Consider the following 27,515-nt stretch of genomic DNA (forward strand, 5'->3'; position numbering starts at 1 on the left):
AAGAAGCGATTCAATTAGCATCTTATATCGCCACATCTCCATTGCATCTATTTCATCGGATCACGGAGCTGACGGTTTCTCTATTCCTGGGTGGACCCATAATTCCTTCTTCCCCCTATTCCACTGGTGCCCTTGAACTAGGCCTCATGATCGTGTCTCGATACACTGCTGGATAATTAGATACATACACGTAGTTTGTGTACTGCCAACCGAACGGCTGGCAATGGGATATTTGACAAACTGGCACACCTCACCACTGCTTACACCGGACTCAAGTTCCAAATAACGTAGAAGGACAATTGTGTACCTACTCTACTGGTATCACAGGATAATAAACAAACTGCATATAGATGAGCACTGCACTGATAGAACCAGTGCTAGGCATGGCAATAATAAAAGGCGTCGAGGCCCGTTGAGCTGAGGTGGCTCATGTTCAGTCGGTTGGGAAAAGTTCGATGGGCAGGAAGGACATCAATTAACTGTACTAGAGCATGGGAGCAACTCAATCTCAGGTAGATGGACAAACAGGTGATATGAAGTGATACAATAAACATCAGAAGCTATCTTACCACTAAACAGGTCGGTCAGTCAATGGCTTGGTTGGAAGGAAGGGAAGTAAGTGAAGGCAATGTGAGCGAGCAATAGGGGGGCAGATGGTGGGGGACGGCCATTGTACAGAAGGGCTGGAGGGTTGCTTACGTACCTAAATAGAGACTTAATTTCCCAGTGGGCGTTGTTATGGTTGGTCGAGTGGTTAAACTGCTGCATACACTTCCTCGGGTTGGTCACGCGGTCAAAATCTGTAGTGAAACCACGTTGCGGTTTCGAACACGGTGGTGGCGAGTATTCTGTATACACTATGAGCCAATCTTTCACAGTGGGACGTATCCCCACAGTAAATCCCGTATGAGGTGGTGACTGAGGAATCGTATACACAGTGGGATCTCGCCATAGCAAATCCGTGGCACCTTCATGGTTCGGGTGTCTGAAGTGGGTAGGAGCCTAGTAATCTTGATTCACCTCCTCGAAAAAAGACAGTATGTTCAGCAACAAGCTCCTCCACCAAACTTTTTGTTCCCCCTTCCTTAGCGGTTCAAATGTAGTTGCCACCCACCCAGCTATCCTGTTGTAATCATCCCGCTCATGCAACTGCTAATCATGTCTTATGCTTGACCCTTCGCTAGTGATGGCGAGGCTCCATGCAGTTGCGGGCTTTGGTTCGGGCGTGCAATAGAGAAAAAGGGGGAGAAATGGGGGTAAACTCGAATAATAGATGCTGCCAGCCCAGCGAACAAGATTTCTCACGATGCATGCTACGGGAGTGGTAACGCATTAATGTTAATTGGGTCAAGCTAATGCTTTCTGGGATCCCGTATGGTATTGATAGAGCAGGTCTACAGTGAGTAGTGGTAATAAATAACCCGCAGGCCATGGAGTAGCTTAACTTCTCTTAATTACTAATTAATATCTTCGCTGTATCTGAAACGTATATTCGCTGATAGTGTTGAAATAAAATCTTGGTGTTTAGAGGCCGGCTTCCTCGCTTAGTCGCGGTAATGCACATGAGCTTTCTTCAGCCATGGCGCTCCGACCTCGACGTGCCGTTCGACGAGGTCTTTGACGTGTTCCCCGATGGTGCGGATCGCCCGGGGGCCTACAGTAAAATCATCCCAGAACAGATACTCCTCAACCTCTGTGCAGGGTACCACGTCCATAGTGCCGGAGGCTGCTGCTGTTGTGGTGGTGTTCGGCCGCAGACAGGCTTCCTCCACATAACCGAACGCCTCGTCTGCGGGCATCGTTCCCATACCCCTGCTGTCCTCGAACCCCGAGTCTTTCAGCTGTAGGTCGGCTATAAGTTCCAACAGGTACTTAGATACGTTGGGGTTGATGACTTCCCGCCTCGAGCCGATCCCATGTAGCATGTTGGGGTCGCTTTCATCATCGTCGTCTTCTTCCAAGTGCGCACTAGTAGACGCCACCTCGACGGTCGGCGTGTTCATCGCCAGCCAACGCTCCGTCATCCCGTCCATCCAGCTGTCCCAGTGCTTGGTCAGATAGGCCGCGTTGCGCGACTCGTCGGCCCGGGTATGGGGTGGCGGGGGTCGGAAGCGCGCCGTCTCGAAGCCCGGGGTGACGGACACGTCGAAGAGGCGCGGGATGAGCACCCGGAACGGCCTGCTACTGGCGTCTTCGTCCGAGGCGGTTGGCATGCGTCGTCTGGCTCGCCACTTCGCGGGCTGTTTGGCGTAGGGGTCCGCCTTGCCCTCCCGGGAGGCTTGGTAGAGTAGGTCGATCTCTTGGAAGATGACGGATGCGAGCACTTCGATCAGCTGGAATGAGATGTCCTGCGGGAAGGCGGCCAGGCGCCACACGTCCCAGAAGCCGAAATCGAATACCCAGAGGGTGTCTTGTGTCGGATGGGCGGCGGGTTCAGAGGCAAGAAATGTATCGACTTGCTGTTGGAGATCGGGTAGGTGAAGAGGAGTGGGGTACTGAGTGCTCAACCAGCTATAGTCGTAGGCGGCACCGGACGTGGCGTTTCTCGAAGCAAGTGTGCGGTTCAACGTCATTTCATAGACAAGATTGGATACGGCCGATCCTCCTTCTTTGTCAATAGGAGGGATGTAAGACAGATAAGATGCGCAGCCTAGCTGTGTTCATGTTAGTCCCATCGCCATAATCTTCAGTCTGTACACGCTTCATACTTCTCGACAAAGTGTCTCGGTCCAAGATGTACTCTGACCGTCGAGGTCACCCGGCGCTTGATTGAGAGTGGCGACATCCCCTCCGCCAAACACCACAATCCTCGGGCCTTTTCCGAGACCGGCATTGCCGCCTCCGGGTGTCCACTTCAAGACCTTCAGGTACGATGCGCCGAGATCAAAGAGCCATAGCCGGCTCGGTAAAGCATACACCATAACATAAAGAATAGCGACACTACCGAGGATTTGCGGCCATCGTCGATAGGTTCCACGAATCGCCATGATGGACAAAAATGATATAACGGCCACGGTCCATTCTTCTGAAGAAACGATCAGAGACTTGTGGCTGGGAAGCATGCTTGCGGCTGTTGGGCCTTCAAAACGGGCGGCGGCCTTCGAGGCACTGCCAAGACGGATGAGGATGTGGCGAGGATTGAGGCTTGCCAAGGTCTCCTTAGCTCTGCCCCAGAACGTGGGAAGGCTGATGCAAAAGTTGTCGTCTGTCGCCTCGATGCGGCTGCTGTCGAGTCTTTAGAGCTTGCACCGATGATGTAGGCTGCTTGAACGTATGTCGGGAGATCCGGACATGGTAAGCAGGCTCTGGAAAGCAGGAGACAAGCAGGGCAAGAAGTAAATAAAATAAGATAAACCCCAAGCACGAATAGGGCCCTGGATCAAATTGAGACGGAACACGGAGAAATAAATAGGTAGTAGCAGAGGCAGAATCCCCGGTCGCCAAATTTAACTGAAAGGACCCCCCCCTGAAAGGAGGCGTTGCGCACTAGATTTTACGAAGCTGACGGCACAATTAAACTAACGAAACCTATCATCTGAGCGTCGATGTTGAACGGAACGACGGAAGAGTCATCTGAGGGTATATTATCTGAAGAGGAGCGAGATGGCCTCGTAAGTGCTGTCGACATAAGTAACAACAGGCAAGGTGATGTCGCAATATGATGCCAGAGAACGAAGATTGTCTCAATTCAAGTTGGGAAATATGCTGAACTCGGAGTATCTGGGTTTGATCCCTTCAGGATTGTTTCCCGTCAGTAAGCGTAAGCTGGAGAACAACCCTAAGACATTGGAATCCCAACTGGCCGGATGCCTTTGACAAAAAGCTTGTGTCGCTTTAAGCCGACCCCCATCTCGACTAAATCCCATATGGCATCTTCAAACGGGCAGGCCCGCAAGATCGGCACTTAGCACCATTCTTCCTTCTCTCGGCTTGAGCCACAAGTCCTGATCCTACCTGGCTTGAAACCCAATTCCTCCCTTGGCTGTCATCCTACAATGACGCTATGCCTCTTGACCCAACCGTGTTTTCTTGTGCCTGTGGCGGTCAACAAAACACCACTAGGCCATAGGTGTGCAAGTCCTCTCCTACCGTTCAAGTCCTCTCCCACCGTTCAAGCTTCAAGCCTCGAGCCAACTGCCAATGAGGCCAGACAGCCCAAACCCAATGAACACCGGAGCTTGCGGAAAGCCCGGCCCGCCGAACTCGGGATCAAGCCCCATGGCCCCAGGAAACAAGACGGCCGCAAGCCCGGCCGCCCAGTAAACAGAGCCCGTGAAAGCGCTGATGCCCATGTATTCGCGCCGGAGCCGTGGGGTGAGGGGCTTGCGCCATGTGTAGAAGAGCGCGGCAACCCCAAGGATGACCGACAGGCTGATGTTTTGCGCATTATGGAATGTCCCCCCAAACATAATGTGAGACGTGTTATCAGTGACGGACTTACAAAGTTGATGGAGGGATGGATCCTAGAGGGTGCTTCCTCGAGATGCTTACTTGGCATGGGGTGGCCAATTAGGGTTCTGCATATGCGTGGGGCCCATATCTGCCATGACGGCCCCGAAAAGCAGACCGATCGAGTCGAGCGTGAGAAGCACGCGACCGAGCATGATGAAATGAATCTATTGATATCGAGTTGGTGGTGCAGAGTATTTCAATGATACGTCAGTGCCAAAACTTGCCAATGATCGAGGAATGCCATGAATCCTGCCGACATATACACGCCTGTTTCCGCCTAGCGGCTCAGCTGAACGCGACCCCGAATCCGCTTTGTAAGCGATTTCACCAGACGGGCTGTTAATAACAAGCCCGAACCAATGCGGAGGTCGGCGGTGATGCGGTCAAAGGTGGACCTCCGCAGTTGGACAAGAACACTACCATCACGGTGACGCATGGGATCGCAGCAGGTTACTACGGCAAAGGAGTTGGCCTACGACATATATGTGTAATATAGCCCGGATCATGAGGGGAGCGAGCAATTATACGAAGCAAGACCAAGACCAACACCAGCCCCAACCAACACCAACCGTTGTATTACCGCCCAAGCAGCTTCTCTTCCAAACTGGATGTAGCAATGATATGGCCGCACAGAGTCAATCGTCTAATAATTGTCCTTGAACTAATAACTGCATAGTGCGTCTATCATTGCCTGTCCGCAGCCAGATAGTACATGTAGGTAGATATGGTGTTGATCAGGAAGTGCTCATGAAGCGAACTCGGCCAAAGAAGGCTTTGGAACGGAGCTCCTTCCTTCCGCCCGTAGCCAAAGGATTCTTCGACGAGGAGGCCTTCTACGACTTACCAGTTCTCCTGGATATCGCTCATGGTAGATGCCGTAGTATATCGCATTGAAGATGCCGTCCGACAGTTATTACTAATAAGAATGCAACAATGAGCAGCTGGGTTATGGGGGTTCCTCTTGTCAATCCCGATGCTGATGTTCCACGATTTTCTATTTGATGTTTCTATGGTGGGGGAGCTTCAGGCCGACTAAGCCAGAACGGGCTAGTGTCTCAATAGCTGTGCTCGGTCCTAGGCCGATTCCTCCGTTGGGACCAAATTTTCTATGGCTTCGTGACGAACCTCAAAATAGAGACGAAATCCTCTTCCAGTCCCAACTCAAACGTCTTCTCCTCCCTCTACCCCAATTCTCTCTCCGCAAACTCCACGTCGTCTCTCTTTTTTCTTGTTATTGCTACTATATCCTACTTAATTACCAGACATGCAGCGTGCTTTGTCTTCTCGGGCCAGAGCCTCGGCTCTGTCCACGGCGGCCAAGTACAGACTCGGTAGCTCGTCACAACAGCTCCGATTTGCGCACAAGGTTCGTTGTTTCCCAGCCTCACCCTCGGTGGGGCTCATAGTCATACTAACGGAGAGCAATAGGAGCTGAAGTTCGGCGTGGAAGGCCGTGCTGCTCTGCTGGCCGGTGTTGACACTCTATCGAAGGCCGTTGCCACCACACTTGGTCCCAAGGGCCGCAATGTCCTGATAGAATCCAGCTACGGCTCGCCTAAGATCACCAAGGGTATGTCCCCACGACTATCTCATGATTGGTTTCCATGTTTTAATTGTCCAAGAGCCTGTCTAACCTGTTATCATCAGATGGTGTTACCGTTGCGAAGGCTATTACTCTCAAGGACAAGTTCGAGAACCTCGGCGCCAGATTAGTTCAAGATGTTGCCTCGAAGACGAACGAGTCCGCCGGTGACGGTACGACCAGTGCCACCGTCCTGGCCAGTGCCATCTTTGGCGAAACCGTGAAGAACGTTGCTGCCGGCTGCAACCCCATGGACCTGCGCCGCGGTACCCAGGCGGCTGTTAACGCCGTTGTCGAGTACCTCCAGAAGAACAAGAAGGACATCACCACCAGCGCAGAGATTGCCCAGGTTGCTACTATCAGTGCCAACGGCGATACCCACATTGGCAAGCTCATTGCCAACGCCATGGAGAAGGTCGGAAAGGAGGGTGTCATTACCGTCAAGGAGGGCAAGACCATGAACGACGAGCTCGAGGTCACTGAGGGTATGCGCTTTGACCGTGGTTTCGTGTCTCCTTACTTCATCACCGATGCCAAGACCCAAAAGGTTGAGTTCGAGAAGCCCCTGATCCTGCTTTCCGAGAAGAAGATCTCGGCTGTCCAGGACATCATTCCCGCCCTTGAGGTTTCAACTCAGCAGCGAAGACCTCTTGTCATCATTGCTGAGGACATTGATGGCGAGGCCCTGGCCGTCTGCATCCTGAACAAGCTCCGTGGTCAGCTCCAGGTTGCTGCTGTCAAGGCTCCTGGCTTCGGTGACAACCGCAAGTCCATCCTTGGCGATCTGGCTGTTCTGACCAACGGTACCGTCTTCTCTGATGAGCTCGACATCAAGCTGGAGAAGGCCACCCCTGACATGCTCGGCTCCACCGGCTCCATCACCATCACCAAGGAGGATACCATTATCCTGAACGGTGAGGGCAGCAAGGACAACATCACTCAGCGATGCGAGCAGATCCGAGGTGTCATGAGTGACCCCACGACCTCTGAGTACGAGAAGGAGAAGCTCCAGGAGCGTCTTGCCAAGCTCTCCGGTGGTGTTGCCGTCATCAAGGTTGGTGGCAACTCCGAGGTTGAGGTCGGCGAGAAGAAGGACCGCTTCGTTGATGCGCTGAACGCCACCCGTGCGGCCGTCGAGGAGGGTATCCTGCCCGGTGGTGGTACTGCTCTGCTTAAGGCTGCCAGCAACGCCCTGAAGGGTGTTGAGGCTGCCAACTTCGACCAGCAGCTTGGTATCAACATCATCAAGAGCGCCATCACCCGCCCCGCTCGCCGCATCGTGGAGAACGCCGGTGAGGAGGGCTCTGTCGTTGTTGGCAAGATCATGTCCGAGTTCAGCGACGACTTCAACAAGGGCTTCGATGCCGCTAAGGCCGAGTACGTCGACATGATTGAAGCTGGTATACTTGACCCCCTCAAGGTCGTGCGAACTGGTCTGGTTGATGCCAGCGGTGTTGCCTCGCTCCTCGGAACCACCGAGGTTGCAATTGTTGAGGCGCCCGAGGAGAAGGGCGCTGCCCCTCCTATGGGAGGCATGGGCGGCATGGGCGGCATGGGCGGTATGGGTGGCATGATGTAAGGAACATACAAGCGTGATTTGTTTTTTCCATTGTACCAAAAAGGGCATCTGGCTTTTGGAGTTTAAAGGAACGGACGAGCGTGGGCTTGTAATCATCTCCTCTCTTCGCCTGTGTACCCCTATCTGTATATATTACATGTTGATATCCCGTCGGCGTTGCAGAGCTGTATAGTTTTAGTCTAGAGAGGACCTTGGCTAAACACGAGAGCATGCATTGATGATCAAAACCCGTCTGCCTTGTATTTCAAACAGTGACTGTAGTTGATAATGTGACTGGTACTGCCTCACGTACTTGCATGGCCAGGCCTATACTATATCTAGCTATACATATCTACGGTTTGGTATCCTCCTCATAAGTCTGAATGAAAGATATCCCGTTGCGACTAACGTCTGGTGTGTATTGATCTCGTTGTGCAGCCTGTTTCTTCCAATTCTTCGTCAGGTAGACGCGCTCCGTAGGCACGTCTAGATGTCAACAAGGCAACGCTCATGCTGGGTGGGAATGACGCAAGCAGCCTACGCAGAGGCGCGTTCGAATGATATATGAGTTTCGAGTCTACCTGATCTATTGTAGGTACCTGAGGTAGGCAACAGTATTGCTAGAGCAGCACGGAAACTTGTGTTACATGGCTTGAAAACTTACGATCTCTGGGGCTGAACGGAGCACAGACCAGTGTGGCCCGAATTGCTGAGGCAACGACCACTTGTCCCCTGCCCTTCCACACGTCCGCCCACAGCGTCACATTTGAAAGCAAAGTCGACCCCACCAGGTCACCGACCGACAAGAGCTGCCTTGGTCCGTAGTAGGTTAAAAAGTACTCGTAGTGTTATTGCGTTGCTCTCCAGTACCCCTCCAACCAGACGTAAGCCTGCCCAGTCCTGGCACTTGTACCTTGGCTCCTTGGAGGGGAGACGGACAGCAGAAAGAGAGAGGAGGAGGAGACCCAGCAAGCAAGAAAGTGAGAGAGAGACGAGCGAGCCCACTCTTCCGCCTCTCCATATGCGATTGCGACCACCTTACCTGGACTTGGGACTAAAAACAACTCTTTCACTCTTCCACCTTGTCTAACCTCTAACCTACCTTTTACCGCTCAACTCCAAATTCCCTCCCCATCAAGCCCGACCGGCGGCAGAAGCATCTCCTTGCCATTGTAAGAACCCCTCGACTGCCTCCAGCAAAATTTGTCCTTCCGCAAATTTCCTGACACCATTCCGCCTCCCTACCCGACCGCCCTTCTTCATCCACTCTTGCTGGCCTGTCTCTCCTGAACTACCCCGCTAACCGTCGCCTCCTGCTTCATCACAGCCCAGTCAAGACCGATCAGAAGAGTTTCTTTTGCGCAACAACACATCCACAGCAAAAATGGTAAGCTGCGCCCGGCCAATCTGTGCCCAAATCCGTCATGCAATGCTAATTCTCGTGTTTCGCAGTCTCAATCAGGGTTCGTCTTCCTCCCTCTGCCACAGAACCTGGCTGTTTTGTTGCTGTCGTGTGCCCGTGATGCTTTGTCGCTGCTACCCCACCAAGACCGACCGACTTTGCTGCGGCACACGATCAACAACAGCTAGAGCTTGTCCCATTCGCGAAGAAATAATAGAGTTTGCGCTGACTCTTCCTGCACAACAGAGCTACCGTCTCGCAGGAATGCATAACGGCCTTCAACGACCTGAAGCTTAACAAGAAGTACAAGTACATTGTCTACAAGCTGTCGGACGACAACCGTGAGATCGTCGTCGAGGAGGCTTCGGACGACAAGGACTGGGAGAACTTCCGCAGCAAGCTCGTCAACGCCACCACCAAGTCCAAGAGCGTATGTTTGGTTCGGGTCCCACATGTCTCCTTTTACCGCTAACCATGACGCAACCAGGGTTCCGTTGGCAAGGGTCCTCGTTACGCCGTCTACGACTTCGAGTACAACCTCGCTTCCGGTGAGGGTGCCCGCAACAAGATCACATTCATTGCCTGGTCGCCTGATGATGCCGGTGTCATGGTATGTTGCCTATCAGCCGCTCTGTGGCTCCCCCGCTCGCCCCTGTCTCCGCCAGTGAATTAACCCTTTTCATTGCAGGCCAAGATGGTGTACGCCTCGTCCAAGGAGGCCCTGAAGCGATCCCTGAACGGCATCGCCACTGAACTGCAGGCCAACGACCAGGACGATATTGAGTACGACACCGTGCTCAAGATCGTCAGCAAGGGTCTGGCCGGTTAAGGAGCTTGACATAGCAACACTCCAAGAGATACCAAGAACATACTGGATGAACTGAGATCTCTTTACGTGATACAAAGTTGCAGCTGGAGCATATGCTTTGCGGGAAGTCTACGACGTTTACGAAACCAACCCCCCAGGCGGCCCGTTACGGACTGAAGATTGGACGGCTAGGCTCTTTGTCGGTCTACTATAGGATGGAGGCAATGTAGAAACCGTGGTCAAGTTGGGTTCTCTCGAGGCGGCACAAGTTTCTAGATTTGATGTTGGTTGGGGAGGGTCAGTCCCTGCATTAGAGAAAACAAAAACAACCCTCTTCACCCAAGGCTGGAATGTAGAGCATAATATTGCGCTTGCCCCGGCATTTTTTCGTCAATTCATTACTGGATCTCAAAATGTTGCTCTTTCTCATCCCTTTGCTTTCCAAGCGGTCTGGAACGTATCAAATACTTTCGTAGCCTCCTTCTCATCCCGTACCCGCTGTAGTAAGAAACCCTTAAGATCGTCCCAAAACTCAGGCGACTCTAGAGTTTCAGAGCCACTAGTACCCTGGGCGACACCAGCCTGTGCAGCCTCGGCAATCTTTGGAGCGGAGGCGGAGGAAGCGGCGGTAGCAGCAGCCGTTGCGCCCCCAATCACCATGACACTGAACTCGAGGGTGGTCGGACCGCTCTCCTCGGCCAGTTCCTTCAGGACCTTGCTGTCGACGAGGGGCTTCTTCTTGTAGAGCATCTTGATCTTCTCGGGCGCCACGTTGCCGGCCAGCTCGGCGGCCACGGCGGCCTTGAGGTCCAGCATTGACGTGTTGGGCGTCTGCGACGTGAGCTTCAGGTCCAGCGGCGGGTTGCGCAGCGACTTGATCACAACGGAGAAGGAGCGCTCGGAGCCCGGGGGTCCGCCGGCGCCGGCGCCGCTGCGGCCTTGGGGCTTGCTCATGGGTTTCGGGGGGCGGGGGAGGGTGTACTATTATAGTTGGTGGTTAGTCAAAAGGAGGTATGCATGGAATAAGAGGGAAGCAAGAAGGGACAGGCAATGGAGAGTAGGAGAGGAACTTACGGCGCTGCGAGCTGGGTAGCTCCGCGGGTCCTCGACGTGGTCGGCCGACACCTTGACGGGCCGGCTGTCGAGCGCGGCGAGGAACTGCTTGGCGAAGGTGGCTTCGGTCATGGTGGCGAGGTCGCGCGGGTTCGTGCTCAGGGTCGGGAAGGGGTAGGAGGTGTAGAGGGTCTCGGGCGGCGGCGGCGGTCTTGTGCTGTGGTTGCTGGCCATATACCTGCTAACCTAAAAGTGTGTACGTAAGGTAGGTAGGTCAGGTAGTAAATAGTAGTAGCAAGTGGAAATGTGGGTGTTCGGAGGACGAATGGTGGTGGTGGTGATGATGATGATGCGGCTGGGGTGGTGGGGGTAAATGTTAGGTGGGCTGGCTTTCTCTCACTGAGCTACTGCCAAGTTCCCAATTGCTAGGTGGGGTGTTGTGGCTAGGGCTTGGGTGCTTTGTGGCTGGGACTGCTATAAATCTGTGATATCCAGGATGCTTGTTGATCTTCCATAGTATTCCTTTTGGAAACTGGATTTTCTAGAATAGACGTGGCAATGGCCGAGGAGCAGAAGTTTCACCAGTGAGGGCAGTCTATTTTCGATCTCATCTTTCCCCCCTCTTTTTCGTACCTGTGAGCCAATTCCGAGTACCTACCCATGCACTTATCCTTATGGCAATTGCTTCTGGCAATATAGGATTAGGAGATTGGACTTAACTCAAGGGAAAAAGAACAGTATCCAGTTCCCATCATGTGGTTCGAAATGCAATGAATGAGCATCATGCTACTAGGTTCCTTTTCCCTACTTAGCCATCTCGAAATGACCCGGCCAGGCAGATTCCGTGGTGGGACAGGGCAGAATCTACCAAGCAAGGCGGGTATTGTAAGTACGATACCTTGTGTGGCGTATACTACTTTCTCTCTTGCTCTCGCTCTGCCAATGGGGCATATAAACAGTCCATGTTCTTGTGGTGTTCAAAAGACAGAAGATATCTTCCTTCTGAGGGAGCCTCTGAAGAAACTTGTGCTTCCATGGTTGGGAGAAGACCGTCTGTGGAAATCCGCACAAAGGAGAACAAGAGAGTTGCCAGAGCTGCCGGTTTCCCGCGCTTGAAGGGGGATATTGGATATCATTATATCATTTACCGCTTAGGAATTTTCGCAAGTCCGGAAAAAGGTAATTGGGATGGAAAATGTGCCAACTGTCATTCCAGCTGCAAATTCCGAGTCTCTAATTACTAGTCTGGCCCCCTGACTTGGAGGCACACACCTATCATGAGATAAGCAAAACAATATGGATAAGCATCTAGAGTGTATAGAAGAGAAGTCTCTGATGAACGATGACATCATCCAACAAGGTGGTTAACTAGCCCCCAGTCTACTGCTACTGGGGTGTAGCGAAGGATGAATGCGGCCGCAGTCTAAGCTGGTGATTAGTAGACGGCGGGCCATCGAAAAGAAAGCCTACTGTCTCCGGTTCGTGTCTGAACGATCTAGGCTCGAAGCGCCGTGTTGTCGGCCTAGAAAGGAAATGAGCTTCTCCTGCTTGCTGCATATCTACCACGTATATAAGTCATTCCAGGGCCGGGAGGGGATTTGCCGCCGGAGTGGTCAACATCCGGGGTAAGCTAGCGGCTGGCTAGTCCACCACGAACCATCTTCTTTAGGGGTGACTATTGGAATTTGCAGCCTCTTCATTGGTCCCGGGCGGCAGTCTAGTCTTGACTTTTGTCCCTTGCAGAATGCCATCCGGTGTCTATTTACCAAGATTTCGGGAGAACGGCGCGATCGATATCCTGTTTTGCATAGCTCAGTGAGCAAATCTGAGCGAGAATTTCTGTAATTATGCTACAACCGCGATCTTAGCGGGATACATACTCAGTACCGAGATGGCGGGTAAGCTTGCTGTCATGTCTCATGTCTTAGATGACAGCAATGTCGAGACGGCAACGTCGAGACAGCAACTATCGAGACAGGATACATACATACGCACGATACAGAGAGGATCCCCTGAAGAATTTTGCCATTTCCGATTAGCGTAAGTAAATGTAGGTACGGTCGAGAAGAAAAGACGCTATAGTCGTGCGGAATGTAGCTAGAGGAACTCTGACATTCTTGCTTGCTTGTTACTGGATTGGGCGCTTGTCTTTGACGACTTTGACGACTTTGACGAGAGACAACCCGGTTGGCAGGCACCACAAGCGCCCCCCGCGATCGACATCATCGTAGATGTTCGCGCTGCCCGTGTCCTAGCCGGCTATCATGTCTTCCGAACTAGGCCTGCAGCTTAGCACGACAGGAGATTAGCTGGAAGAATGCAGGGGAAGTATCGCAATACGTATCAAGCGGCAAAGTGTTTATAACATTGGGCATCGCCCGCCGTCTTCAAGAGTTCCTATTCCAGCTCTGTGTGCATCTTCTCTTGATTCCCTGAAGACTATAGTTCATCCGCATCTTATAACCCCTCCAACTTATAAAATGCATTTCTCCAAGATTGCAGCAGTGGCCGCGGCCGCCACTGTCGCCGAGGCTCAGCGCCCTACGGACACTTCTATCTGCGAGTACTACACCACTGCCCTGTTGAAGGAGAACACGGCCAAGAACCAGTTGACTCTTCTGACTCTGGTCGTCAACACTGTTGTCATCGGTAACTGTAAGTCTCTTTGACTAGGATTTCCTCCAGGTAATCGCCCGGGCACAAGCTAGCAGCGGTCGTTAACATACCATCCTCCACAGACACCATGCCCAATGTTGGCATCAAGGTTCCCGGTATCCTGGCCGCCGGCAAATACGAAGGCACCGACGTTAACCTCCTGCCTTATTTCAACGGCGAGCTGGCTTCCAGCAACCGTGGCGGCAGCAAGGGTGTCTCCATCAACTTCCTCGACGGTGGTGCCGCCGAGCCCCTGATGAAGAACATGCCCGCCAACGACATGAACTCGAAGCAATAGTAAGACATGCAAACCTCTCTTAACCTCCAACTATTGTGGGGCATGGCTGACCAGTATCCCTCTCCAGCTTCCTCCTCACCCACTTGTACCAGTTCTTCGGCTCTCTCCTCGGCTGCTCGCAGCAGGGCATGCCCGGCTTCGACGCCTACACGGCGGCGTCGTCCATGTACAAGGTGCACAAGTTCATGGACCTGAACCCGTACGAGGTCGGGTACTTCATCCAGCAGGTGGGCATGGCCGCCGCATCGTTCGGCGTGGCCGAGGCCGACGTCAAGGCCGTTGGCATGGCGCTCAACCAGCTCTTCGGCTACCGCTGCGCGCCGCCCGCGACCGCCATCAAGGCGCAGGGCCCCCAGCTGCAGAGCATCTGCATCGACGGCGCCTGCCCCATCTCGCCCATGGCCAACGGCACGTGCGACCCGGCCTACGAGCCCGTCATGGTCCCCATGAACACCACCTCCAACAGCACTATGGCCGCGCCCAGCTCCGTGCCCACTGCTGGTGCGGCCGCTTACGGCGTCGGCTTTGCTGCGGCGGCCGCTGGTGTTGCTGCTTTCCTCATCTAATCGCTGGGTTCATTGGTGTAAAGACCAGTTTTGCGGCCCCAAAGATTGTTGTGTATTTAAAATAACCGGGCTTTATATACATACCTCTCTCGTTCTTTGAATACCTAGTTAGTTTCTTAATCACTAATGCCCGTTCACGAAGCCTTGCTTGTGTTGTACATTGCTGTGATATTGAGCTTTAGATGGTGTAAACTAGTGTTGGTCAATTGGTTGGTGTCACAAAACTGGCACTGTTGCCGTTGGAGGCCCGTCCGTCCGTCCGTCCGTCCGCCCTTAGCTCTTGGCGTTCTCAGCCAACTTCTGCTCTCATCATGTAACAGTTCAATTGCCCACCATCTGCTCGTTGCGAAATCCCACATCAGCTGTATCGGATGTTCCTGTTGCTTAGATAACAGCTGTGATCAACACGGCAAACAATGGATTCCTTGAAGTCGTTGAACCGGACCGCTCCCATGTCAGCAGGTCTTGGACAAGACAGCCTTGGACCAGCATGCTAAACACCACAACCTACTGCAACTATAGCACACCCAGGCGACTACCGAGCCTCACTCGAATTTGGCCCTGTCAATCCCGCTGATCTGTCTACCTAATCCGCGATCTGTGAGCCCATTTCTGCAAAATCTAAACCCCTCCTCATGACTGTTGGCACTTATGCAGTGAGATTCGGGCTGCATGATAAACCGATTCTTCTATGGGAGAACTTGGGCTTGACACTCTGGGCCCAACTCCCGAATGAGACGAGACATCCGCAGATGGCTGGTTTGCCATCACGCCACCAGTGCAGAATAGGAAGCAATGAATAAGGAAAGCCTGTCCGATTCTGCGGTTGATGTGGTAAGATCCTATGGACGAGAAATGCAACCCCGCTCTCACCCACCATCCGGATAGGGACGAGTTTGGGGGCTGTCAGTATAAAGCCTGTACATATCCGAGAAGCCCATTGGTGCGTTGGTCATCGTGCAGGCATCCCATATTGCCTGGGCCACACACCCTCACTCAGTCCCTACAGTTTCTACTCATGGGGGTGTGGCATTGTCAGAAGAGAGAGAGAAAGCCATGGGTGCGCTACTGCATTTGCGCATACCGTATATCCGTCACCCATGGGCTAGACCATATGGCATTTGGTTCGGCCATGGGTGGGAAGGGCACTCAACGGCGGTGCATACCTACCTGCCATTCCCACCCATCCGGGCAGTCAGTCCAGATCTCGCTGAGTCGAGCCTTCCGGAAAGCTATCCCCTCTCGAATCCGTCAACACGAGTGACAAAGCGAAAATTACCCGGTCGCTTTGCTACGAGATGGACATCTTTGGGGCCACGCCATGAAATACTATAGTTGCCTGACAGGTATAAGCGAATAGTACTTGGTTTGCGCCATGCGCCGCGTGCCGTCGCAGCACCACCAGGGCCGCAGTGGCAGCTTTGCTCCACTGGCCCAGGACGAGCATGATCATGAACATGGCCATGAACACGAGACTGAGGTCGAGGCAGGTGAAGAAGGCCAGTTAGGCGGGCATAGGTTATCAGCGAAGGCACGATTCCAGCAACAGGTCCAACAAGTAATTCGACAATCCTCACTTACTCACGAAGACCAGCAATATGAATCCGTTCCAAACCACCACGAATACGCGGCGTCACTTGCTTCATCCCGTCTTGTCCGTGGAAGTTGGAACTCACCGCCGGAAGAGTTTCAGGAAATCAACATTGCTGAGCTAGCGGGCACCTATGTCGAGTACTACGGGCCGAGAGCGCCGTCCAGTCTCAGCAAGCAGAGCGATGTGCCCACAGAGTCTACCTTTGTGGATGACAAGGACAAGTTCTTCTATTGCGCTTATGAGACACCAATTGTCGGCATCGATGAGAAGAGGGTTTCTCCAACCACCAACAGGCCTATGCGAAACTTCGCTGATTACAGGCCATTCGTCTTGAAGAGCTCCTTCTCATTGGTCCTCTTGCTGCTGCTGGGGGTCCTACTTGGCTTAACAGTCTATTCCACACAGGTTCTTCCCGCCGAGGACCAACTGTTAGGCTCTCCGAATTCTCCAAGTAGCCATAACGATACTGTGCCAGGCCTGAGGTTGCGAGGTCTGGTTTCCGGCCGGTCATTTGGCCTCGCCTCATTGATCTCCGTGAAAGTCGGCCGCGCTGATCAGAGTGGCAACGTTACGCAACCTGGACAAGCACAACCGGACGAAGGACAGCCGCAAGAATCCAGCAAGCCGGCCCCGGTTGCTACCCCTCCGGTCGACAGCACATCTGCTCAGACACTTCCAACCCCTGGGAGAGGTCCCGCAACTACTGATGTGGCAGACCCCACCACGCCGCCGATGCAAGACCCCAGTCCCCCAAAGCCTGAGCCGGGTGATGCAAAACCATCAAGGTCACTACCGGGGAAGCAGCCACAGCCTCCTCAAACCTCCCCGGATAACCAGCCAACGCCCACAAACGGAGATGGCGGAGGAGTGCAGATACCCCCGACCTCACCTACCACAAGCGACCCGCCCAAGGAAAGCCCTCCCAAGCCAACAACAACGGACAAGCCACCTACTACGGAAGCGACACCACCTAAAGAAGCGCCATCGCCTACGGGAGCGACACCGCCTACGGAAGCACCATCACCTACGGAAGCGCCATTACCTACGGAAACGCCATCGCCTACGGAAACGCCAGGTGATTCGGGGACGCTGCTACCACATCCACAACCAGGTGACCAGAGTCCCGGGACGGTGTGTACTGAAACCACAGTACTGACAATTACCAAGACCTTCACGATGTTCCCAGCCTTCACAATACAGGCTCGTGATCTTTCTAACCTAGGTGGCGGAGGTCCTGACGGACGTGGAGGTGAGCCTCATGGTCTGGGTGACATTTTCGGCCGTGGGCTTGGGGGGCGAGGGGAAAGGGGTGCGGCCCCTGTGACGGCTTTCTTACCGCGACAAATTCCGGGTTGCACTTCCACCATAACGGCCACTATAGCGACGGAAACTACTGTGACGACACGCGAAACGGTTATTATAGGTAATCCGCAGCCTACTCCCGGCGGTGAAACGCCCAAGGAACCTGAAAATCCAGGCTCTACATTTCAAACTCCGGCCCCAACTGCAGATCACCCAGGCCATGAACGTCCACCGCAGTCCGCTCCTGGGGACGGTAAACCCACGGATCAACCAAATCCCCCAGTTCCAACCCCAGACCCAAATCCAGGCCCAAATCCAGACCCAAATCCAGACCCAAATTCAGATCCTGAGACGAAGCCGGGCCATCAACTTCCACCAAAGCCTACTCCCAACGATCCACCTAACGATCAACCAAATCCCCCAGTTCAAACCTCAGCCCCAACTCCAGACCCTGAGACGAAGCCAGGCCAACAACCTCCACCAAAGCCTACTTCCAGACCTAACGATCAACCAAATCCCCCAGCTCCAACCCCAGTCCCAAATCCAGGCCCTGAGACGAAGCCGGGCCATCAACTTCCACCAAAGCCTACTCCCGGCGACTCGCCTAAGGATAATCCAAACCCTCCAATTCAAACCCCAAGACCAACACCCAATCCAGACCCTCCAGTCCAAATCCCATCACCTGGACCGAACGCTCCAGTTCAAACTCCAACCCCTAATCCAGAACCTCCGGTTAAAACTCCAACCCCTAATCCGGACGCACCAGTTCGGATTCCAACACCTAATCCAGAACCTCCGGTTAGACCTTCAAATCCTGATCCGGACGCACCAGCCCAAATTCCGACCCCTAGGCCCAACTCCCCACCAGCTAGCAGTATGCCTCCCATCGACCAATCGCCGCCACCGCCGCCTCCAAGGCCAAGTGCCACGCCTCCTGTCGACCAAACACCCCGACCCGGCAACACACTTGCTTTACAGAAGCAGCCGACGCCTCCTCCGGCGGCGAGTATTACATCTTCAGCAACGCTACTGCTTCTGGCAACCTCGCAGCCCGATGAGGTGCCACCGCCTGTTCTTGGAGTAGTTTCAACACCGCTTCCAGACACAGATTCTCCGCCACCGCCCCCACAGCAGCAAAAGCCCGAGATCACACTTCCAGCACCACAACCGGATAATCCCGAGAATACACCACCACCAGAACAGAAGGAGCCGGAAGATGGACCTCTCCGACCACTACATACACCGCCGCCACAGCTAAAAAAGCCGGAAAATACGCCTGTCCCGCCGCACACTATCACAGTGGTAGTGGCTACGAAAGTAGATCAGCATTCCACAATGACGAGTACCTCGACCGAGACCACGACGGTAAGTTATAATCGATGTTGACTCTTTTCACTATTACTTACTGGATGATAGGACCCTGTAGGTGCGATCTTCACGCAAGAACGCATCACAACATTGGACTTGGTCCAGAAGGTGGTCTCCCAAGCCACGATTGTCTACACCGATTGGACAGAAACCGGCAATTTTATGACCTGGATATACACAACCCTGACAGACACAGCGGGTAGCCCCACCGCGACACAGAGTAGACTCGTGAATATGGCGCCGTTCTTGAGAACCTATACCGATGCCGAGGGAAGGCCGACCAGTACCGGAACTGCGTGGCACCAGAACCAGTGGAGAGTCCGGACCAAGACGAATGGGCGCGGAGGCTACACCACCGAAACATACGCATCAAAGACGACTACGTCAATAATGGTAGATGCCTTTGGCCGTGCTACTGCCACAACGACCGAGATACTCACTGAAACCTTAGCAATCACAACGCTGTATGATCCCAATGGTGTCCCTACCAAAACCAAGACCATGTGGGAGCCGGTGACGAGTACGAGTTTGATGATAGTTACACCTACGGTGGCAAGCAACTCTTCCCACGATAGCCTCACCTCGGCAAATATGGCGGGCTTGAACCTGTCCTCTAAAGACTACTTTGTCGGCCTCGTTTTGCCCCCGTTCCTAGCTGTCGCAGTCTCGGTCCCAGTCCGTATACTTGACCAAACCGCCAAGCTATACCAGCCTTTCCACGCGCTGACGATCAAACATGGCGCCGAAACCGTCGACTCGCTTTGCTTACAGTCAAGTAGTCTGTTGGGGTTCGTGACAGGTGTGCAGTCACTGATGAGACACCATGTGCTGCTCTCTGTGACCGGCCTGCTACTTCTGATCAACGCAGTGCTTATACCCCTCAGCGCCGAAGCCTTTCGTATATCGGTCCAAGGACCTGACTGCTCGCCACGGACGGCGGCTTCGTCAGACTGTAATGTGGTGCTACAGGCTTCCCCGACTCTGGTGAGCATCGCCATCGCGCTGCTCAGCATCATGATGCTTCTAGCCATAGTCTCAGCTATAACGCTGCGGAAGTGGAAGACGGGAGTCTGGAAGAACCCCTGGAGTATGGAGGTGATGGGACTGCTTGCCACGAATGAGAAGTTTTGCGCTCTGATAAAGAGACTCAAGCCGAAGAACAGCGGCGTCATCACGAACAAGGACGCCATTAAGGCCTTTGGTCAACGGAGATTCGGCCTCAAAGGATGGTACGACACCTACGGTTGGGAATATGGAATAGTTGTCGAGAACGACGCGGGAAGTCTATTGAAGAGCAAGAAAAGGAGCGTCGGCTTCAGCAAGAAGAACTTGGGAAGGCGGAGCAAAGCCATGCCCTTCTACGTACTAAGCATTTGGGGCAGACTACTTGCTCTTCTGCTGCTGGTCGCTCTGCTCATCACCTCACTCGTATATATCAGCACGGGAGCAAATTCGAAGTTTGATCACTTCATGGATGGGGATTCGCTTGGAGTTCGGTTCTTGTTTTGTGGCGTTGGTGTGGTTGTTTCCCTTTTCTGGGCCACTTTCTTCAATGGTAAGTTCACCCGTACATGATGTCGCCTAACTGACATATATGTATACCCTTTACTAACTGTGTCCCCTAGCTGTCGCGTTCCTCAGCCCTTACCGGCTCTATCGCAAGTGTTACGACATCGCGCCGGTGTTAACCCCGCCCACCAATGCGTATTCTGGGCTATGGGAAGTGTGCAAATGGCGACGTCCCGAGGGCTACCTGGGTCTTGTGGCTTTCACGGCGATTCTATCCGACGTGCTGCCGATCTTGCTGGCCAATGTCCCTTCCAAGGACCTGCAAGCGTCGACGGCGCACCTCGTATGCACCTGGTTCGCTGCTGCCATCTTATCGCAGATGCTGGTCGTGATCACCTGGTCGTTCTTGGTGGATTGGCCTCCCATGTCCATGGATCCCAGTACAGTTGCAGGGGCTATGTACTTCGCACTGGACCCGGGGACATTTATGGGCTGCTATACTACAAGGTCGAGCACACCGGGTGGAAGATCCAGCCAGGTGTAGAAGTGGTTATAACACGTGTGAATACACGAATAATGTTAGTTTAGTATTGAATAATGAGCCAGACACAGCTTCAACGACATCCATCATTCCTAATTTACAGTTCGCTCGATAAAGTGTAGCGTTTCCCATGCTTTCTTTTCTTGGAAACTCTTTTTCAGCTGCCGCTGCTGCTCGGGCCGTACTTGATGCCTGCCTCGGCGTTCTTGATGGCGACCTGGGTCCACTCGTCCAGATCCTCCCGGGGCAGTCCCAGGGCGTCGTTGTCGAGCCCCCGCCGGGCCTCGAAGTTGCCCGAGCCGTCCGGGAAGAAGATGCGGGAGTAGAGGGACTGGATGCGCCCCGTGCGCTCGCCTGCTTGCAGCGCCTTGATGCCGTCCTGGTACCGCTCGGCCACGTCCTCGTGCCGCAGCGTCCAGTCCTCTTCTGCCTTGGTCCCCGTCACCCGCAGCACCGACTCGAACATGTCCCTCTGGCTGATCAGGAAGGACGAGACGTAGACGAACTTGTTCTTGTACTTTTCCAGAGACGGCTCGTCGCCGGAGGACTGGATGGGCAGGGATAGGAGGTTGGCTACGGCGCGGCCGTTTTGTGGCATGGTCTAGTGGGGTGCGGATTAGTCTTGGGATGGAAGGTATGGTAAGGAGGAGGCTTCCTAGAGAAGAATGGGGGAAAGGATAGAAGAAGAAAAACCCCAAGATGCAGAAGCGACTTCCCAAAGAAAGCGGGAAAGAAGGGAAGAATAGACTCTGTGTGGTTACTCACTATGGTGTTGACCTTCCGCGTCCCCCTCGTCATAGAAAGTGAAGGTGCGCCCGGGCCAGTCCAGCCCGTAGCACAGCGGACTGAGCCCGAGGCTGAGCTCGTACCAGAAGCTCGTGATGACGGCCATCCACGCGCTGACGCCGAGCTCCTCGACGCGCCGTCGGATCTCGCGCTCGCCGCTGAAGAAGACGTCGTCGGCGAGCTTCTCGTCGGCCATGTCGACAGTCCACTCGTTGGGGAGGACCTGAAGTTTACACTGGGGTTAGAGGGGATTTTCTTGTTTGGGCAATCAAAAGGGGGAGGAGGAGGAGGATGGTCTTCTTGTAGGTAGGTGGGTTAGATGACGATGAACAACGCACATAAGGGACGCCGGCCTCGGCCGCCGCTTCCACCAACTTCAGCTGCGTCGCCTGCTGGTCCAGCCCCGTACTCGGGAGCGTGATGATCAGGGCCTCTTGTCCGCGTAACGCGTCCACGAGGATCGAAGGGTTCTCATAGTCCACCGCCGCCACCGTCACCCCGGCGGGCACGGCATTGGTACTCCCCTCACGCGTAATGGCCGTCACTTGGTGCTTGCCTTTCTGCAGCAGGGCCTCGACTATGTATTTGCCGATGGTGCCGGTGGCCTGGCCGGGGTGGTTAGCTGACTGACTGGCGAATGATGCTGTGTTGGCAATAAAGGGGGCGAGTGGGGGAACAGGGGGTTTGTGAGCTTACACCAACAATGGCGACCTTCTTGATGTAGTTCGGCTCAGACATTTTAATCAGCAGTTGTTGTCCAATGTTCTTCTGGTTCCGGTTGAAATTATATAAAGGAATTACTTGATTGTCATGAGTTGACAGGACTCGTTGGGGTTCCTACCAAGTTTTTATGTATGGCACTTGGTAGGGACTTGAAGTGGGAAGTCACCATGGCATATTTATATATTGTTGGTAGTAGGTTCGTATCTCCATGTTCCGTGGACGCTTTCTGGGCCCGAAACTCCGCTTCTTCCGGCCCGCCTGTATGAAGCGCGGAGTTATTCCCATCTGTGCCTTCCAGAGTGATGCCAATACTGCGTGTTAGTGGCATAGGGCCAGGAATTAAGCAGCGTCCCGGTGATAACGAATTACCTGAACAAGCTAGGTTAGTGTGGCGATTCCGATGTTTGCATCGTTCCGTCCGGCTTCTTAAATCCGATTGACCTCAACCACTTGTAGCAACCGCATTAGACCAGCCGGCCGAGAGTTTGCCTACCGAACCCATGACGGAAAATTGGAGCTTAGAAAGCTGATCAGGCATTCTCTTGGTCATACGGTGAACTCGAGCCTTTTCGCACGGAAGTCAAGGGGTACTGGGACTCCAGAGGCACGCCATTCGACAACTCGCGGAGTCCTCAGAACCTCGTCGGAGCCCGACTAGGAAACGACGAAAGTCCTGCCAGGAAGCGCCGACGTCTCTTTAGACGCGCCTCTGAGCTCATTGGTGACATTTTTGCCGGTGACAATCTCTCGGACCCTGTGGCCATGCCCAGCAAGGAAGGTAATCTCCACGCGGTTGTCAAGCACGGCATTTCGATGGGGGTTGGCCCAGAGCATGGAGGCAATCGGAGAGGATCGAATTGTGCGGTCATATCAAGAACCTGGCCCCCCTTCAGCAGAGAGTGTTCCAGTACAGCGAAGGGCTACATCCCTCAGGCGGAAACGAGGGTGTCCAGGGTTGATTTCTTGGCCCACAAGACCTCGACGGTCCGGAAGCCAGCACGGGGTTATGAATGCTCACTTGATACATCTGGCTAGATAGACGTCAGCACAATAGGTTTAATTACCTACCTTCTAAATCTTCTAATACTTATCTCAAGAGAGGCACTTTAATTCCTTCACTTTGGTAGAGTAGCAAGCTCAATCACGTAGTCAAGTAGAAGAGTGACCTACCTACGCCTAACAGAATACCCTAGAAAACATCGGGCAGTCATAGAATCTTGGCCCTCGGCAGCATACTAGAAGAGAGGCATCCTAACGAGAATATCAAGGGCGTCTTCCAAGAGTAGGTTGGGTAAAGATTTCTGGATATCACTTACTTCCTTTACAGTTGCACTTCCAAGTCCACCTACCAACCTTATCTTCACATTCCTCACACCTCAGAAGCCTCTACTTTCTCCCCCATGGAACACTTGACCGAAGTAAGCAAAACTCACACCTTACATCAGCAACAACTACAAATTGAACACACTGTTTTAAAGAAATCGGGGCCTAACGAATATCTTCTGGGGGCCACAGGCAGTTGAGACCAAGTGATTGCAGCACTTCCCCATCTTCACCATGAAAAACTACAAAAACGACACGGCAAAGAGATCTTCTCATCCGCAGTCGCAGGCACTTGCTTATACTGTCAACCACAACCAGTCCAGCAGATCGGGCCCTCCCAACAATTACGCAATGGCTTCATCTCGCCCTGCTCGGCTTCAAGGAAGACCCAGAGATGATGCCGATCAACATTATTCCCCATCCAATCACACTGCTGGCCCCGATAATTCTGCAGAAATATCTGAATCTTCTGGACGGGTGGCAGCCAAAGGAGACAAATTTCGTTCGATTCAGGATTTGCAAAGCGATATCGAGGGTATCGTGGATAGATTGAGGAAAGAACGATGGTCCGACAAGACTCTACTACAGGCTCGCAGCTTCTTATGGCCGCAGGTCAAGCGCGAGGCCTCATGGACATACAGACGCCCAGGCCATATGACCATTTTCAGACACGAGGCAGAGATTGAGGAAAACTGTCCCGATTCGCTCATTTAGGTACGAGAATATCTCGTATGTAGTCGAGGCCTTCGAGAACCAGGCCAACATAGTTTTGCTGTGCGCGGTGAACGTCTTTTGGGGTCATATTCCGAGGATCCTACAGAAGCCATACACAGGGCGAGGTCAGCAAAGCTTAATCGATCGAGTACGAACAGGAAACGATCTGGGTGCATTACCGGGTCGATGGAGCAGCGAATGAACAGCCAGCACCTTGCCCAACTAATTTGCTTCTCCGCCCTCACCACTCCGTCCCCTCGGCCGAGCTTTGGATGGACCCCAGAGAGGAATGGGAGTCGGGCTTCGAGTTTTCCGATCACGGAAATGACGCTGCCGTATGGGCGGTGGTTGCCAATGACACAAGAACCATGAGACGGTCTGCAGTTCATTTCCAACATCCCCACGAGCCGCGAGAAGATGTATTGAGCACATCTGCTACGAAAGGCGGGATACCAGATACGCCCAATGCAGGTGAAAGCGAGGTCATAGAAGAGGGTGACATTCTGTCTGATTACAACCAGATTTCAGATGACCCATACACTTTGGGTGACTTCCTCGAGGATACGGATGAGGAAATGCGGGCTGGACTCTGGTACTCCGCGCCTGCCGACGGATTCTACGACGCGGTAACAGGCCTATTCTGGTACGAGGGAAGGCGATACAAGTACCCCCAGGATCACCCAAATCTCCCAAATACCAAGAAGCAAATCCAACGGGTCAATTGGAGCCACGATGAAAAAAAATATCGAAATGCGTACAACGCGGCTGGGGAGCACAGATCCCGGATTCTTGATCTACTGGCTCGAACAGACGATGACCGAATCAAGGTCCATCTTCTACTTGCCAACCGGAATGATGACATGCTGGTTGGACAGGAGCTGAAAGAGTTCGGTGCCAGAACTGGTATTGAGTTCGCACCTCAAACGTATGCGAACCCTCCGTCAAAGTTAAGAGCGCGTGACAGGCATGGACTACAACTAGAACTCCAAAGAACCATGCTCAACGATAGCGACCGCCTGAATAGACCTTCTTCAGAAGTCCTCCGGCGCAATGGAGACAGCTTTGAGGGCGGCGTTGAGGACAATGAGGAGAGATCACGTCAGGACCCGTCAAACGAGGCTTTGGCTGTCATGCAAGCTGATGATATTAAGGAAATGCCATGGGAGCCAAACGAACAACGGATAGCCCGTACGGCATTTCAAGCCGGAATGACCGCTTGCTTTGAGGCAGAAAGGATGGGAGGAGGTACTCTCAAAGATCGCTTCGATCAGAACCGGGGCCTAGCCAGACGTTCGTTTTCGGACATGAATTGCGTCATTCCTTCAACAAAAGCGAAGCAGCTAGTTCTGCCCGCTAGATGCAACGAAATATCGGAAAGAAGGCAGGTTATCAGACTTGGGATGATCGCAACGATCGACCGCAATCGAAGGCCGGGTGTCACTGGGTCAACGATCAACCTATTGGGGGGGATTGGATTCGCTACCTTATCTGAAGATGGGATATTGATGGAGGGGACCGGACTATATTCTTTGCAATGCCAGCAAGAACAACTACGTTGCGTATGACACCGCTCTCTAAGGGTATGCATCCTCCCCCGTCATGGCGTCTGTTGCTAGATCAGCTGAGCAGTCAGAAGCTGATACCACAACTCTTCTGGTATCATTGGTAAAGACCGGAACGGCGAATTCGAGTTGTGCAAAACAAAAAGGGTGCTGAAATGAGAGAGAGCATTGAGGATTGGCTCCATTGCGACACCTTGTCCGGGTGGGGAAAAAACAACTTGCCAGGACAAAATAGGCGATCGATTCAACATTGAGGACATAAGGCTTCTTCAATCAGATAATGCAGTGTTGAACTAGTTCGTACTGTTCCTTCAGGATGCACTGGTGATAGGCCGCCCCCACGTTACGTTAAGTCGAGGTAGGAATATTAATCCGCTCCAATCTCGAAGCGAAGAAGCCTCGGGGGATCTATTAGGCTCTTGAAGACCTCCTATTCGGGATACTGGACTCTCGGGCCCAGGGTTTTCTACTACTTCTGCTGCTAATTAAATCTTACCTACGTACCTAGGAGCTATCAGCCTCTCCTCTTCTGCCGCATCCTTCCTCTTTTTCTCTTGCTTCGCAACTTTGTCATCAGCTCCCCACATGGATTCCGAATCTCACGGTGGGAGCAGAAATGATGATGAGCCTAATGATTCGAAATAGTATCTGCGCCAAGCAGAGCTCCTGACCGCCCAGCCTTTCACGAAAGCCGATGGAGGCAGGATGTAAAAGAGATTCATTCAGGTAGATGCTGTCCAAAGCACATAGGCTTAGGTATCGAAGATGAGTTCGGTAGTACGAGGCCGGTGGCAATTTCGAGGCCTATTCTTGCTTGTCACACTTGTGCGATATTGAGACGAGCCGACATTATTAGTTGGGCAGTATGGATGACAGCAACCATCTTTTTGATGCTGAGATGTTAAGTAAAAAAAAAGTCCAGCGCTAAACTGGGGTACATACACTAGATTTGTCACCTACCAATATACATTTGCTTAAGAGACAGCTATTTCAACAAATCAGCTGACAACTCGTCTTTGGTAGTATAGTGGTCAGTATGCGAGCTTGTCATTCAATGTGAAAGACATGAAAACGCTCGAGACCGGGGTTCAATTCCCCGCCAGAGAGTTCTTCCTGCCTCATTGTGGTTCTGTTTTTTTTTGCTATTCTTTCCAATAGCTGTCTCCCAATAGAGTAGTGGTCTCCAACCAAATGTTGCAGTGTGCCAGAGTCGCCCAGATACGAGCTGGAGCGAACCATACAATGGTTAAACCTCTAGCAGTGTGAGACGAAAGGGAACGTAGGTGAAGAAGCGTAGGGCCTTCTTTTGTTTATTTCTAAGACGTAAACCACCAGAGGGTATTAATTAATGCCTTGGCAAACCAGTTAGGCCTGGACTTGTGCAAACAGCCGCGAGGGCATATAGACGAGGAGGGTTTCACAGAGCACTTAAAGGGTTAATGAGTTGCAGGACTATAAGACATCACAGTAGCCACGAGGGTTTGCTGCTGGGTTGAAGGTCAAGAGGCATATAGTCGGTCGTCAAGGGTGCACATCGAGTCTTCCACGGAAGGTCCGTAACTACATAAACAACGGTCATTCGCGGGTAGGTGTGATTAATAGCTGTCGGGGCCAAGTCAACTCAGCCGGTCGAGAGGCTCGAAATGTGACGGCGGTTGCAGGAACCAGGTAGGGACCGTGGGGTAAATACCGACCACCTTAGCTCAGGTTATAAACGGA

General features: G+C 53.0%; 9 protein-coding genes across 9 annotated transcripts; 4 read left to right on the forward strand and 5 right to left on the reverse strand.

Annotated features, from left to right (window-relative positions):
* Positions 1-1,544: 1,544 nt before the first annotated feature.
* On the reverse strand, positions 1,545-2,987 carry PG994_001806 (uncharacterized protein; the record flags this gene model as incomplete). Its single annotated transcript, XM_066853215.1, has 2 exons — positions 1,545-2,650; positions 2,747-2,987. The coding sequence occupies 2 exons, from the start codon at positions 2,985-2,987 to the stop codon at positions 1,545-1,547; spliced, it is 1,347 nt and encodes a 448-aa protein (XP_066721356.1).
* A 1,131-nt stretch (positions 2,988-4,118) lies between these two features.
* PG994_001807 (uncharacterized protein) lies at positions 4,119-4,604 on the reverse strand (the record flags this gene model as incomplete). Its single annotated transcript, XM_066853216.1, has 2 exons — positions 4,119-4,371; positions 4,492-4,604. 2 exons carry the CDS (start codon positions 4,602-4,604, stop codon positions 4,119-4,121), a joined length of 366 nt encoding a protein of 121 aa, XP_066721357.1.
* A 1,112-nt stretch (positions 4,605-5,716) lies between these two features.
* Positions 5,717-7,613, forward strand: PG994_001808 (heat shock protein 60- mitochondrial precursor; the record flags this gene model as incomplete). Its single annotated transcript, XM_066853217.1, has 3 exons — positions 5,717-5,818; positions 5,881-6,022; positions 6,100-7,613. 3 exons carry the CDS (start codon positions 5,717-5,719, stop codon positions 7,611-7,613), a joined length of 1,758 nt encoding a protein of 585 aa, XP_066721358.1.
* Positions 7,614-8,976: 1,363 nt separating this feature from the next.
* Positions 8,977-9,823, forward strand: PG994_001809 (cofilin; the record flags this gene model as incomplete). Its single annotated transcript, XM_066853218.1, has 5 exons — positions 8,977-8,979; positions 9,045-9,055; positions 9,241-9,424; positions 9,482-9,604; positions 9,683-9,823. 5 exons carry the CDS (start codon positions 8,977-8,979, stop codon positions 9,821-9,823), a joined length of 462 nt encoding a protein of 153 aa, XP_066721359.1.
* Positions 9,824-10,228: 405 nt separating this feature from the next.
* Positions 10,229-11,089, reverse strand: PG994_001810 (uncharacterized protein; the record flags this gene model as incomplete). The annotated part of the gene is made up of 2 exons (XM_066853219.1): positions 10,229-10,783; positions 10,877-11,089. The coding sequence occupies 2 exons, from the start codon at positions 11,087-11,089 to the stop codon at positions 10,229-10,231; spliced, it is 768 nt and encodes a 255-aa protein (XP_066721360.1).
* A 2,246-nt stretch (positions 11,090-13,335) lies between these two features.
* PG994_001811 (uncharacterized protein) lies at positions 13,336-14,374 on the forward strand (the record flags this gene model as incomplete). Its single annotated transcript, XM_066853220.1, has 3 exons — positions 13,336-13,510; positions 13,594-13,807; positions 13,876-14,374. The coding sequence occupies 3 exons, from the start codon at positions 13,336-13,338 to the stop codon at positions 14,372-14,374; spliced, it is 888 nt and encodes a 295-aa protein (XP_066721361.1).
* Positions 14,375-15,749: 1,375 nt separating this feature from the next.
* PG994_001812 (uncharacterized protein) lies at positions 15,750-20,691 on the forward strand (the record flags this gene model as incomplete). Its single annotated transcript, XM_066853221.1, has 5 exons — positions 15,750-17,099; positions 17,392-18,068; positions 18,122-18,635; positions 18,687-20,193; positions 20,264-20,691. 5 exons carry the CDS (start codon positions 15,750-15,752, stop codon positions 20,689-20,691), a joined length of 4,476 nt encoding a protein of 1,491 aa, XP_066721362.1.
* Positions 20,692-20,845: 154 nt separating this feature from the next.
* Positions 20,846-22,212, reverse strand: PG994_001813 (uncharacterized protein; the record flags this gene model as incomplete). The annotated part of the gene is made up of 4 exons (XM_066853222.1): positions 20,846-21,261; positions 21,454-21,709; positions 21,813-22,079; positions 22,171-22,212. 4 exons carry the CDS (start codon positions 22,210-22,212, stop codon positions 20,846-20,848), a joined length of 981 nt encoding a protein of 326 aa, XP_066721363.1.
* A 639-nt stretch (positions 22,213-22,851) lies between these two features.
* On the reverse strand, positions 22,852-23,031 carry PG994_001814 (uncharacterized protein; the record flags this gene model as incomplete). Its single annotated transcript, XM_066853223.1, has 1 exon — positions 22,852-23,031. One exon carries the CDS (start codon positions 23,029-23,031, stop codon positions 22,852-22,854), a length of 180 nt encoding a protein of 59 aa, XP_066721364.1.
* Between the last annotated feature and the right edge of the window lie 4,484 nt (positions 23,032-27,515).

This window comes from Apiospora phragmitis (genome assembly GCF_038363925.1).
Source record: "Apiospora phragmitis strain CBS 135458 chromosome Unknown utg000002l:1.0-5516284.0:1.0-5523493.0, whole genome shotgun sequence".
NCBI classification, from domain to species: domain Eukaryota; kingdom Fungi; phylum Ascomycota; class Sordariomycetes; order Amphisphaeriales; family Apiosporaceae; genus Apiospora; species Apiospora phragmitis.